At 43.2% G+C, this 15,134-nt stretch overlaps 1 protein-coding gene across 7 annotated transcripts in view; it reads right to left on the reverse strand.

Moving 5' to 3' along the window:
• LOC311270240 (uncharacterized protein) overlaps positions 1-15,134 on the reverse strand; it is a 103,756-nt gene that overhangs the window by 11,966 nt on the left and 76,656 nt on the right. For all 7 annotated transcript variants that reach the window (XM_084374990.1, XM_084374992.1, XM_084374988.1 and 4 more), the window contains 3 exons: positions 9,551-9,712; positions 2,223-2,385; positions 265-392 (listed from right to left, as the gene is read on the reverse strand). In XM_084374990.1, coding sequence (XP_084231116.1) covers positions 265-392; positions 2,223-2,385; positions 9,551-9,712 — 453 coding nt within the window. The remainder of the gene's footprint in view (positions 1-264; positions 393-2,222; positions 2,386-9,550; positions 9,713-15,134) is intronic.

Genomic DNA, 15,134 nt, shown 5'->3' on the forward strand with positions numbered 1-15,134 from the left:
GGCAGGGAGTGGTAGCACCAACCATTTCTTGAGGGTCATAGTGAAGGCATCCTATGGTTGCAATACATTCAGTGCTAACATTGTTTATTCTCCATAGGAAAACCATCACAACGATACAAATAATAAAAATAATGAAATATTTGTATATTTCAGTATCAATACTGTAAAACTAGTTATCTAACTGAAAACTGGTTATTAGTCCAATTTCCTGATACTGGCAATACTTTGTCTGATATTTCTTTTATAAATGTGCACATGACTCACCCTGTGCTGGGGGATGGAGAGCCCTTCAGTGCTGTCCCAGAGGAAGCAGACCTCCCCCTCTGTGTAACTCCTTCGGTTCAGGCCTCTCCTCCACAGTGGGACGGGTGTCACACCCTCATTGCTCATGTCTGCAACACAAATCACAAAGAAAAAAAGTTACAATGTGTGTCTGAGAGTTGTTAGTAGAGTTATTCACATGCTCCACATTTCCACATTTGTGTTTTTGTAAGCAGTTCAATCTTTTAACAGTTATTTGGAAGTGCACTTAAAGGGTTACTCCACCAGTTGTACACCTTAAAGTGTGTTCGCAGGTCTTGGAGAGTACTACTGCATATATAACAGTAGTATAACAGTAGCATAAATTACAAATGTAAATATACAGACGCAAATTACAAACAGAAATAACAATTTGTCACATTTTATAAATTCATTATTTTATTATTATTATTGATGCATTTGATGGCATGTTAATTTATTAATTAAGTCATTAATTTATTTTTAATTTTGGCAGTTTCAGTACTCCAAATTGATCCTGTCTATAAGTTTTACTACGAAGCCAGTTTTGATCAAGCTGGAGTCAGGCATGTACTCAGTGAATGGTCATCTTAACTTACAATGTATTTAAAAAAGATATCTTTTTATTTTCAGTGTTAAAAGCTGTATGTCGCACATTTGGTTTGTGAGGTGAAGCTTTTTTTTCACATGTTGGAAGCCTTTGTTTTTGCATGTTGAGAAGGGAGTGATGACTGTTAAGACACATGGTGATGGAAATCAGCACAGGCCTCTGGTAGTCCCACTCCCCTCTTCTCCTCTGATCCATGTAAACACACCTCCCCTCAACACATGGGCTCACAGTTTCTTCTGATCAACCCCCAAACCAAGGCTACAGCTGTGTCTGGATGCTTCTGTGTGTAAACCACCCGAACCCTTCAACTCCACAAACCTAAAAGAAACACTTTCAGTCCTATTTTGCTCTCTCTCTAATTCATTGGTTCCTCCACTTGTTTCTGTTTCAACACTCCTAACAAGCTGTGGCTGGTATTTGAAGGTAAAGCTTTACACCAAGGAATAATATTTCAATTCAGCCCAGGGTTAGGGTTACTTAATTTGGGCCCCTCATTTCTCCTGACTTCTTGCAGATCCAGTTTTCTGCCCATCAGAGGGAGAACCGGGGCATTCCAGAGTCCACAGGACATTATGTGTTCCTGTCATGAGCAGGATTCCAGGATTTCCGCTCGTGTCCCACTCCAGTTGTAATTACATCTTCCCCGCATGACCACCAAGCTGTCGTCCAAGCTGAGCCACTCCAACAACACAACAGTAATAATAACATTTGGTAAGATGACTATATTCCCTAATGATGAACATTACCTTGAGCTGGTGTCCGATGACAAGGTAAACACAGGAAAAATAACATGCCGGGTTGCTTCAGGTCAGGTTGTGAAACTTAAGTACTGCTAAAGCTTTTAAATAACATAACTATAAGATCTATTCCAGGATCATTTCAGACAAACACTGAAACGAAAACACGAATATGTGTGTGCGTGTGCATGTGCATGTGTGTATGTGTCTGTTGACACATCCAACTGGAGCAGGTGATTAAGTGCAGATCCTACCAGTAATTAAATGCTAAAGGATAATGAGGAGTGGTTTCAGTGATTTGATTCACTGTAGAGACAGTATGTCTCAGAGAAATATAGTCTGTAACTGGGGTGGGCCCGATCCAGTACAGAATAGATATCGTATCTTCTAAGCTTAAGGAAGCCCAGAAGCCCAATGCCCTCATTATACTAGATGAAGTTGTATCTAGACAAGTACCAGTACCTAACACTGAATGGACAAAAAAGTCTGATGTGTTGTGTTTGTTTGTTCAGTAGCACCTTTAATGACACTGCCATTGGACAGTTTCCTTTCTGTGCAATTTTCATCATATAAAGTAAAACAGGCATTAGCATTACCTCTCCTGGTTGATATGAGTGGATGCCGGGTGACCTCAGGGATAGTGGACAAGTCAGGCATGGTTCCACTGGGTGACATAAACTCACTTCTGGCATGTATCTTCTGAATGTCCTGGAAAGCCAGACTGGCTGCACCACAACTGCAATGCTGCTGGAAAAAATCCTGTGCAGAAAGAGGTAGGAAGAACACAAACAGCTTATTGTTAGAATATTTGTTGTTTTTTTTTGCATCTTTTATATCAAGAATTTCTTCTGCAAATTGGTAGAAATTGTTTGTCCTTTTATATTTATATATTATTTTAAATTTGATTCAATGTATTTTGTGGAATAATGATCACGCTATTTTGGATATTCATGTTGGTGCTGTGGTGAGATTATGTTATTAATATTATTAATGCTGCTGTAAGAATTGTCGTCATCCTAGCTAACTTCCCGTCCATTTTGCAGTTCTCTGTCCTAATTGGATAAAGTGGGCAGGGATACCAGAAAATGTCTTTCCTCTTTTAATTGCATGAGCAGGGGAGGAGAGACATGGGTTACTGACCAAACACTATAACAGTGATTACAGACCTGTTTAGCACTTATTTTGATAAGAAAATAACACTTACAGCAGCTTTAAAAAAAAAGAAACGTTAGTATTTAAGAAAGTCACAGTTTGTTGTAAAAATAGTAAAATACCATTTAGTTTTAAGTGAAACCACTCATTGACCTACATCTCTCACCTTGCACAATTTATGTCACCAAGAAGACTTTCGTAATGTGCAAAATAATCGTTTAAATTGTCAAATGTCATATGAGTCATTTGACTACTGTACATATCATTATCGAAAATAAGGTACAGCATTGGTCCTGCCGAGGAGAGGCACCACAACAACATTACAACTATTGGTGCAGTAACTTGACAATAATTGGAGAGCATAAATCGTTCATTTGTGCATAGAAATAAAACATAAAACAGAAATAAACATAAACATGGCCCGTAATAAGCTGCTTGCACTGACAACCTATACAGCTGTGTTTCTGGGGAGGACACTCTTGACATTTTGGTTCAGTAGTGTATGTAGTATGCGTCAGTTTAACGTATGTTCAGTCTGTGACATTTGTACCTGAGTGAAACAAATAGAAACAGTCACCCCAGAGCAGTTGTCAAATTGAGGTTTGTATCCTTCCATGCTAACTGGACGTGAATTAAAGTATGTCATCACTTTCAGATAACAACCTACGATGGTGCAAACTATGCAAATGCAGCCAAAAACAGCAGTGTCACATGGTAGACATTAAAGCCAAATGATGAGACCAGTCTCTTTCTGCTGTATTGTATGGAATACAGACACACAAACCACCTACACAGCTTCATTATGCAACCTAAGTGGCTCCTTCTATGTGGTCATTTCCTGATTTTTGCCACATAATGTCTTTCCCTTCCCTGAAGTTACCTTTCACCTACTGTGGAGGCGAGGTTCAAATGAGCCTCTATAAAAACACATCTGACTGCGCGTCAGCCTACACGTACACATTTTTCTCCTGACATCAATACAGAAATATTGACTGCAAATACCAGGAAGAACAGACTTTATTGAGAAAGCTGTGATCCGTCAATGTGTGCAGCAAGATCACGGAAATCTTTTTAAAATCCTTGTTGTCAGTGCACTGTAATCACTGTTGTCTACTGGGGGAGCAGCATTAGAGCTGGTGACACCAACACACTTAATAAACTCACTTATTGAATAGTTATTGGCTGCAAACCAGAAACCTTTGAAGTTGTGGAGGACAGGAGGACACTGAACAACGTCTTATCCATTATGGATAATCTTGACCACCCTCTCCCCAACATTCTGGATAGACAGCAAACCCCTTAACAGACAGACTCCTTCAAGATTGCTGTCACAAGGATTGATACAGAAAATACTTCCTGCCAAAATCAATTAATCAATACATCTCACCTCTGTCGAACAGAGAGCTGTCTATCTATCTCGTCTAGACTATCTAGACATGGGGGTAGATGATGGCACGCTGCAGCTATGCCTCATCATTTTTATGTTTATTAAACTTATTAAAAGTATAGTATATTAGTACAAAGTACTGACCAAACTCTATATGGGTTTGATCAAATCAGGCCTGCAGATACTAACTCGAGTATTTCTGTGGTCCCAGAGATTGAGCATCATGCAAACATCTAACATTATGCCAAATCCTCAGTAGGCTGTATTTCAAAAGACACATTAAGACAGCCCTGGGAAAAGAAAACCTGGGCTCCTAAAGACCATCAGGCACAGAACAATAAATGACAGAATATGTCACCCAGTACAAACAAATTGAACCAACCAGCAATGTCCAACTGCAGGCAAAGAAGAATAGGTTAGTAATGTAAGAGGTTTCACTGAAATGCAGAAAACTGAAAATAATGACATTATTGTGGCTTAGCAGTTAAAGGTCCACAGTGTATGATTTAGTGGAATCTAGTGTGAGGTTGCAGATTGCAATCAACTGAACAACCCTCTCCTCACTCTCCCTACAGAAAAAAAAATCACAATTCTTCCCAGTTGAGTGGATGGCATCAGTTACTTGAAATGATCTCAATCATAAATACATTACAATCCAGTTTTGAATTTCAGAATCAATAAACTATTGATTAAAATATTCTAACCTCCTTATCTGGTTGAGTTACACTTTTTCTCAGTCACTTTGGTACATTCATCAGATCTGAATTGAAATTCTCAAAGCTACTTTTCGACCTCCACTTCAAATAGTTACTAGTGCACATCATAAAAGTAATTTGTCGTTCTTGAGAACAAATTCAAAATGACTGTGTACAACTGTCTGCTGTTTCATTCATTATCAGTTGGTTACGTCATGTTGATCAAACGATCGAACCAGTCAAATATATTTTCTTTATATTTCCATCAGACTTTTTTTTGTAAATGTGTCCTGAATTGATGAATTGCTCTCAGGTGAATCTTGACTTTCACTACTGCAGGCAAATGTGTGTGTTATTAGATCAACTATTGATTGACCACTTATCTAAAAATTGCTTACAGGTGCATCTCATGAATCTTCACTGAGAATGTACTGTATATAGTCCACATAGGACTGTATGTGTAATTTTGACTGTATATGTAATTTTGTATTTTTTGCCTTCGTGCTCTGCAGTGTTGTAGCACAGCCTTGTTCTGTATCTCAATAAAATGGTCTGTCAACACATCACAGTCACAATGAAGTCATAACTGTTCATTTTGTCCAATCAATCTCCAACAAACTGTTGAATTTTATAGAACTGAACTTATATGCCATACAGAAAAAGGGCAGCTATGCGCATTTTCAATAATTGTCATAAAAATCTTAGCCATAGTTTACATCTTAAAATACATGCATAGTCCACTGTGATATTGACATCATGGTATTTTGACTATGTTGTTTCTAAAAGTTATTAGATGCTACTGTGGACCACCCTTTCTCTGTGGTAAGCGCTCACAGAGGAGTTTATCACATCTTTGGGGATTCAAAGGGGTCTCCTATGGTGAGCCAATGACCCTTTAACCCATCAGCAAAGGATAAGGCTCTTACTTACACAGTAAGTCAGGGAGAGAAAAACACCAGGGAATGTTCTTTCCATTGCTTCATAGATAACTAAGGAGAATCTGTGCAGTTGTCTAGGGGAAAGAAGCTGTGAAACTACTTCTGGTAAGTGAGAAGAAATTGTAGATATAGTGTTTAGGCATTCTGTGAGGAGAGTTAGTTGAAATATTTAATCTTGTCTAGATACTTTGTTATGGCCCTTGGCCATGTTGTGGTGTTGCTGTGCCTTTCTGTGCTCCTCCCTTCCCCAGGTTCTCCCTGCCTGCCTCCCTCCCACCTCGTCAGGGAGATCATCTCCACCTGTGGCTGTGTCTATAAAGATGAGGTCTTTCAAAGATGGCGCTCTCTTTTTCCCTCCTGGATGGCTGGTGCCACCCAGGCACCCCAGCGTAGTTTTGTTTGGTTGTGTTCTGTTGGTTCTTTTGTTATCTTATGATTGCACACACACACATCCAACACCTCTCATCACACCACAGATTACTGACCTACACTTAAATTTGTGTTCCTTTAATAAATTATGGTTAATTGAAATGGTTGCTGTGTGGTCCTCCCTCCTTGGTTATGCTCCTGAACGAGCTGGGCATAACAACTTTTTGTGTAAATTCTTGTGAAACTGCTGAAGCTGAGTGGTTATTAGTCAGTTTTGACCAAGTCAGCTGTGGCGAATAGGCTTGATTGCAGGGCAGAGCTAAGCCTGCATGAGGTAAATCTAGCACATATGGGCTAGTCACTACAGCATCAGCTGCAGCGTCAGGACAGCCGAACAAAGACTTAGCGAGTCTCTCTGAGGGAATCCAAGTAACTCACTGTCGACCACCCATCGCAGTCATGAGTCCTACCCAATCCCAGTCAGGACATCAAACCGGAGAAGATCTCACCGGAGACCCATTGCTCGGGGCTGTAACCCAGCCAATCTCTGTTACCCAACATTCTCCACCGGTATTAAACTTGAAGTACTAGGTGGGCTATGGAACTGCCAGTCTGCAGTGAAGAAGGCGGTCACCCTTTCAGCCTTTGCCTCCCTGCGGACTCAACTGCCCACTCATTCTCACACTCCCCAAGACTAACAGGTCGCAGAGGAGGAACTGGACTCCTCATCACACCTATGTGGTCCTACCAGGTCCTTCCCCTGTACGACCTGCCCAGATCTGCACTTGAATTCCACGCTGTCTCGGTTACCCTTCCTTTCAAGCTCAACATTGTGGTGATCTATTGCCCTCCCGTACCTCTCCGTGACTTCTTTGATGAGATGGACACCCTCCTAAGCTGCTCCCCTGACGATGGCACACCACTCGTTGTCCTGGGTGACTTCAACATCCACCCAGAGAAGCTGCGCTCATCTGAATTCATTGACTTCTTCTCCACATTTGACCTCACACTCTCCCCCTCTCCACCCACCCACCGGGCCGGGAACCAACTTGACCTTGTCATCACAAGGTCCTGTAGTACCTCGGCACTCTCTGTTATCCCGCTTACTGTGTCCCACCACCACTTTGTCACTTTCTCTCTCCCCTTGAAGCCCATCACCTCCCTCGCCCCTACACCTCACACGGTCACCACCCGCCAAGCTTGAAATCCCTCTCTCCCTCCACTCTCTCCTCAACTGTTCTTTTCCTCCTACCAATTCTCTCTAATGTCCACCGAGGAAGCCTCCTCCACTCTGTTATCCTCCCTCTCCTCCTTTTTAGATGCTCTCCGTCTCCTCACCTCCCGACCAGCACGATCACCTTCTCCTTCTCCAAGACATCTCACACGACATCTTGCCATTCCTCACCACCCTGATCAACTCCTCCCATCCTCCTCCGACACCCATGTTGCAACGTGCATCTCGGAATGTCTGGCAAACATCTCCTCTTGGACAACTGTGCACCACCTCAAGCTCAACCTTCATAAAACTGAACTGAGTGCTCAGGAGCACTGAGATGAAGCGCTGTGAGATAAAACACTTCATCTGTGTCTCTATGACAACAATATTTTGACAACTGCCGCTGTATGATCGACACTGCCCCTTTGCGGTTTACTCCTCTTCATCCCGGGGAAAGACTGCCCTTACATGTGAAGAAGAGATTCAGGAATCCTGTACTGACATCCAAGATTTCTAAATCCCTTCTTTACATATTGTTTGCCATATTTAGAGAACTCTGAATTGTTAATATAGAGTAATTATTATATTGCCAGATAAAGGTCAGTGAAGCTGTTCTTCAATATTCAGATATGAATATTTGGCAATCAGTTAGTTATTTTTTGTTGTTACAATTTTGACCTAAAAAGTACCCAGGTCAAGAACCCATCAAACGTTTATCTCATGGTACAGTGAAAATGCCTCCCAGAAGGTTCAGTTGTACCATCCTGGCTAATAGACAACAGTTCTGATAAAACATTGCAAAACAGCACAAATTATTTTTGTTTTTATCTTAGCATATTTAGTACACATTTTCTGCAGAGAGTGAATGTCTTCTGCACATGGCCTTCATTTCAGAAAACTTAAGTTGTATTCAACAACATAGTTATATTGCGACACAAGGTCAGAATTTCAGACTGTGACCTTCTCCCTTCTACAGCCCAGCCAGAGTGTTTTGTCCTCCTAGACAGCACTCTTGGCATATTTGCATAACTAGAGGAGAGGGGATATTTTGCCAATGCTCTCCCACCCCACCTGCAGCTATGTTAGTGGGGATGTGCAGATAAGAGTTCTGGATTTACATGCATTGCATTCTAACTACAGGTAGGTTAGGTAACAAAAAAGCATACAACGCCAGAGTAAGACTAAAAAATGGAAAGAGGCAAAGCTGAGAAATCTGGAGAGACTGTAGAGAGACCTCAACACAAACATTAACAACACCAAAGATAAGTGGCAGGTGATCCAGAATATCACAGGCCACAAAATCTGTCGAGTCTATTCCGCCTCAGTATCCACAGCAGATGGAAGAAAAACCCTAATGAGATTGAATTTGAGTAAAGCCGCTGGGCCTGACAACATCCCTGGCTATGCACTCAGAACATATACCAACCAGCTAGTTGATGTCATCACTGACATTTTTAACATACCACTGTCACAGGAGACTTTTCCTAACTGCTTCAAGAAAACCATGATCGACCCTGTACCTAAAAAGTCTGCTATGTCTAATCTAAATGACTACCAACCTGTGGCTCTCACCCCCATCCTGAAGAATTTCTTAAGAAAACTTAAAATAGCAAAATTCCTGTGCCAAGTTCTTGTCAACATTTACAGAGCAACACATTACAAATTGACATTGTTTGTGCACTTCCCATGACAGGACAGCCCTCCTCAACTCATCCTCCATACTCAACCATAAAATATCTTTTGTTGTGTAACACAAAGTGACTAGAATTTGCATTTTATTGTGCAACCCTGTGTTGTAGAATGACAAATAAATCAACCTCAACCTTGAACAGCTAGCGCACTAATGTTTTAAATATGTTATCTCCTGATTTGATTAGTCTCAGAGGCTTGGTTGGGTAAACTGATAGAGTTGTTGTTCAACTGTTGTAGCTAACACTAGCACATGGCAAGCTATATATCATAGCAACAGCAACAAAGGCTCATGTCAGTAGTAGTTGTAGGTGACATTTAATTACTGTGCTATAATGATGCTGTGCTATAGTCAAAATCCAATTCTGGATAGGATAAGCAGAACTAACTAGGTGCACCTCAAAGATGGCAGTGCTATTGCTTGCTTGAAAATGAGCAACATCTTGAGAAAAATAAGTAAAGAAATACAGTCACACACCTCTTTGGTCTTTGTCTTCCTACCATCCTTCTGCAAGCTGCAAATCTGCCTCTGCAGCCGGAGGTTGGTCTCCTGCAGCTGGCCGATCTTCTCGATGAGTTGGCAGATGTGCTCCAGGTATCCCAGGCCTGAAACCAGAGGGTTGGAATTCGCCTGCTGTGCCTGGACAAGCAGAAGTTGTGCAGGTTAGTTAATATACCAGGAGGCATTTTCAGCTTTAGTAGCCGTGGATGGTTCCCATTGAAAAGCTTAGGGAAGTGGCAGGTCATTATCACATGTGGGTGAGTTAACCAGATGTCCAGTTGAAAGACCAATGAGTCAGTCCTTATCCTTAAAGTCCTTTCCCTTGTAAAAGTGCAAAATATTGAACGTTTCTGCTCAAGCATAAACTGCTCTTAGAAGCCTATTGTATGGTTTCTTAAAGCACCTTAACAAATGAGCTGAATGAACTGCACTGCACTGCATGCCCACTGACTGTTTCTCAAACAATTAATGTTAACATCATCCAGCAAGGATGAAGAATAGCAAATAATCTGTTGGTACTCTATCTTCACTTCACCATCACATAGCAGAATCAGCTTGTATTTGGTTTTGACTCTCAGCTGTTTCATTTTCCACATTCCCATAAAGGTTGTAGTTGTTATAATGCCAAAACACATTTGAGTTATCCACGTAGAGGTATTTGTAGCATATACTGCTTTTAAAAGGAAAAATAATTACAGTTTAGATTCAGGTTGTGAAATAACTTAAAAGCTTTCAGGTGGGTGATGCAGAACTTATTTCACCTATATTTGAGTGTTATGCCCCTAGAAAATGTGTGCCTTTCTAGAACAACATAGTTCTGTGTCATTTGTTTATTTTCGTAACCATAGCAACATAGTAGCAGTTACAGTTGTGTGAGCAGTCATCAGTTCTTCAGTTAGCAGGCCATTCTTCCTTCCTCTTTGCTAAGCAACGTTTGTGAGTATTATTCATCCAGCAACATAAAGTTATGAAGCAATTTGAGTTTATGTGAATATTGAGACTGCTGAGATGCCGATTGTGTTGCAAAGCTGAGCTAGCTCTATATTTTGCTGCCGCTAGGATAGAGACAGATGATTACTTTCATCTGTGTCCTGGAGTTTTTGGGAGTGTTTAAACTGAAATGGAAACTTAGCCCATGACAGTGAAAAGACGGCAACACAGCTAATGGGGGACACAAGGATTGCCTTTCTACGAAGCTACTCAGTATTAAAAGATAAGTGGCTAGCATTACAGCTTCAGATAGCTTTACGTTAGCTTTCTTCTCCTGATATTGAAACCATGCTGAGTCTCAGTAATGTCACAACATAACAACGCTAACAGAGGGAATGGAGGTAACCACTCTGAGTCTGCACGCTCAAGGACCGGCCGCTCATCTGGTGCATCGTCCAGCTCAAAGATTGCTATGGCAAAGGCAAAAGCTGAAGCGGCACAGGCTAGGGCGTCCCATTGGAAAAAGGAAATTGAACTTAAAGTGGAGCAGGCACGTATCCAAGCCAGCCTCGATGCATTAAATGAAAAAAAAGAAAAAGATACTGCTATAGCGGAGGCAAATACTCTTGTGGCCAGTTTACAAGAAATGGGCTTTGAAGTACCCAGCCAGGCTAAAGACCCAGTCCCTCAGTTTATGAAAGACCAGCGCACCACCGCCTACGTGTCAGCACAAGCCAGCCTACGCAGCAATAGTGCATCCGCCATAATGAAGAGCAAAGTTAACCCTTCAACACCCCACCCACTCAATGTAAGTCAGACCCAAGCTGCTGCTTCTGCTACCATTATGCCTCACCACTCTCCTCAGGCTCTTCAGTCAAGTGGAGCACCACTACAACAGAACTTCGAACAACATTCCCCATCTCCTGCACACCCGCCTTTTCATGGGACACCTTATGGAGTTAACCATGACCATTCTACAACCACTCTAGACCTTGTCAAATATCTTGCCCGCAACCACCTGGTGACATCAGGTCTCACTATGTATGATGACCAGCCAATGAACTATTGGCCCTGGAAAACATTGTTCAAAAATGCCATCGCTGACTTAGACCTGTCTGCTACAGAAGAACTAGACCTCCTAACCAAGTATCTGGGGAAAGAGTCAGCAGAACAGGTAAGAGGAGTGAAAAACTGTAAACATCAGGAATCTGTCTACTGGATTGTGCATTGTATGGGAGTGTCTCGACAAAATATATGGCTCGCCAGAGGCCGTCGAACAAGCACTGTTCAACAAGCTGAAAACTTTCCAGAAAATCACAACGAAGGATCCGCAGAGACTCCGGGATCCAGCCGACCTGTTGTAAGAGCTACAAGCTGCCAAGGAAGATGGCTACCTCGCAGGCTTGTCATACTTGGATACCTCCGGAGACATTAAGCCTATCATTGAGAAACTCCCATACAACATGCAAGAAAAGTGGCTATACCACGGGACAAGATACAAACACGAACATTTTGTCAGCTTCCCACCTTTCTCTGTGTTGGTAAACTTCATCAGAACAGAGGCAAAGGCTTGCACAGACTCAGGCTTTAGCCTCTTCATGCAAGTTCCAGCAGAGAGAAAGAGAGAAATGGGAGAGGCCCACAAAGACATCTGTATATGTTCACAAAACACAGGTCTCAGGTATGGCCAAGTTTGAGTCTTAAGAAGACATAGAAAGAATTGACCCAAATAAACTTTGCCCCTTGCACCTAAAGCCCCACCCTCTGAGGAGATGCAGAGGTTTCCACGAAAAGAGCATAGGTGATCGCAAACAGCTCTTGAAAGAACACTACATCTGCTTTCGCTGTTGCTCCTCCACAGAACATCTTGCAAAGAACTCCCCCGCTGAAATAAAATGTATGGAGTGTGAGAGCACTGCCCATGTGACAGCACTTCACCCTAACCCACCTACCAGGAAATCTAAGTCATCCCCTCCTACTTCAGAGGGCAGCAGGGAGGAGGACAAAGTGGAACCAGGAGGTCAAGTCGACATGTACACAAGTATGTGGAGAAGGTCTGAGCTCGAGAGCATTTGCTAAGATCTGCCTTGTCAGCATGTTCCCAAACGGACGCAGAGAGGAGTCCAAAAGGATGTACGCTATACTGGATGAGCAGAGTAATCGATCCCTTGCATGGTCAGAGTTCTTTGATGTCTTTAAAATCTCTGGTTGCTCCTACTCATACACGCTCAAGACCTGTGCAGGTTGTACAGAGACAGCCAGAAGGAGAGCCAGTGGTTACACTGTGGAGCCAGTGGACAAGAAAATGAGCATTCCTCTGCCTACGCTCCTGGAGTGCAACCAAATTCCCAATGTCTGTGCTGAGATTCCTACCCCGGAGGCAGCCCACCATCATGATCACCACGTATTGCTGACAAAATACCACGTCTCGATCCGGATACCAAGATACTCCTCCTTCTGGGCAGAGACATCTTACGGGCGCACAAGGTCCGAGATCAGATAAGTGGCCCAGAAGATGCAGCGTTCGCCCAAAGGCTTGACCTAGGATGGGTCGTTGCCGGTGATGTATGCCTTGGAGGCGCTCACAGACCACGGGAGGTGAGAAGTTACAAGACAGCCATCCTAGAGAACAGTCGTGCAAACCATCTTCAGCCATGCAACAACGTGATCAGAGTGAAAGAGGTGTTCAGTCAAGCACCTAAACATCAGCACCATCTAGCACCAATCTCCACACACGGCGCAACGAAGCTCATAGGAGACAGCTTAGGGCAAACTGTATTTGCTCATACTCCTGACGACCACAGACTCGCTCCATCAATGGAAGATCCAGAGTTTCTCCAGATAACTCCAAGACCTAGAAGGGCTCCAAATACCACGCCCTTATACGTCCCTCTCCACCACAGGCGCGCTAGGGAGAGAACTCTGTGTCTTCGCAGATGCATCAATCAAAGCGATTGCAGCCGTGGCCTACATCAAGGTGACAAGCCACCAAGAACAGACTGAGGTTGGGTTTGTCTTTGGGAAGGCAAAGTTGGCCCCCCAGCCTGGCCTAACTATACCAAGGCTTGAGCTCTGTGCGTCTGTACTCGCTGTCGAGATCGCTGAGATGATTGCCACAGAGATGGATACAACATTCGACAAAATCACCTACTACACGGACAGCAAGGTTGTATTGAGATATATCCACAACCAGTCAAGGAGATTTTATGTCTGCATACATAATAGGGTCCAACGAATACGCCAGTCACCTTGTCCCTGCTAGTGGATGTACGTCCCAACACACCTCAACCCAGCTGACATTGGATCAAGAACTGTGACACCAGCTCTCCTTAGCAGCACAACATGGCTCAAAGGACCAGCGTTTCTCCATGATGCATCTTTGCACCCATCTGAGCTTCAGGAGACTTACGATCTCATCGACCCCGACATCGATTCTGAAGTGCGTCCCCAGATGACGACAAGTTTCACACATGGTATCAGAGATGTGGTACACCCACAACGCTTTGAACACTTCTCCAAGTTCAGCACTCTCCTCACAGCCATGGCACACCTGATCCACGTAGCTCGCTCCTTCACCCACTCCATCCAGGATGAATGTCAGGGGTGGCACATCTGCCGTCCTACAGAGGAAGAGCTGCTGAGAGCCAAAGTGTGCGTTGTGAAGAGTGTCCAGAATGAATGCTATGCAGAGGAGCTCAAGTGCATCAACACAGGATCCAACATCCCATCTTCCAGTAGCCTGTGGAAATTACACCCCACCATAGACCAAAACGGACTTCTTAGAGTAGGAGGCCGGATTGGACAGTCAAATCTAAGCATGAACGAGACTCACCCCATCATCATTCCTGGCTGGCATCATCTCACAACCCTGCTTGTGTCCCACTACCACGAGGCAGTGAAACACCAAGGAAGACATCTGACCGAAGGTGCCATTCGAGCTGCAGGGTTCTGACTGGTGGGAGCCAAACGCTGTATCAGCTGTCTGCTTCACAGATGTATCAAATCAAATCAAATCAAATTTTATTTGTATAGCCCAAATTCACAAATCACAGTTTGCCTCAGAGGGCTTTACAATCTGTACAGAGACGACACCCTCTGTCCTTCGACCCTCGATTCGAGTGAGGAAAAACTTGCCCCAAAAAAAGGCCCTTTTAACAGGGAAAAAAAATGCGGAAGAAACCTCAGGGAGAGCCACAGAGGAGGGATCCCTCTCCCAGGACGGACAGACGTGCAATAGATGTCGCATGTACAGAACAGATCAACGAGATCACAATGTATTCAATTATAAGCGATGGTTGACAGGAGTGAAAGTACATAAAGATGTATTACAGCAATAATAATGAAATGCACATGGAAATGTGATTACTAGTGATAACAGTAGTAGTGATCAATGGTAAGAATGGTATGTAGTAATGCATTACAATAATAGTAGTGGAACGTATGTAACAGAGATGTGACTAATATTAGCGACAGTAGTGGTGGGTGTCAGGCAGGGTCATGGCAGTAGGCGCATCCACGATCCGGCAGGGCCATAGCAGTAGGGGCATCCACGATCAGGCAGGGCCATAGCAGTGGGCGCATCCACGATCAGGCAGGGCCATAGCAGTGGGCACATCCACGATCAGGCAGG

The sequence above is a fragment of the Pagrus pagrus genome (genome assembly GCF_965226575.1).
Source record: "Pagrus pagrus genome assembly, chromosome: 15".
NCBI lineage: Eukaryota > Metazoa > Chordata > Actinopteri > Spariformes > Sparidae > Pagrus > Pagrus pagrus.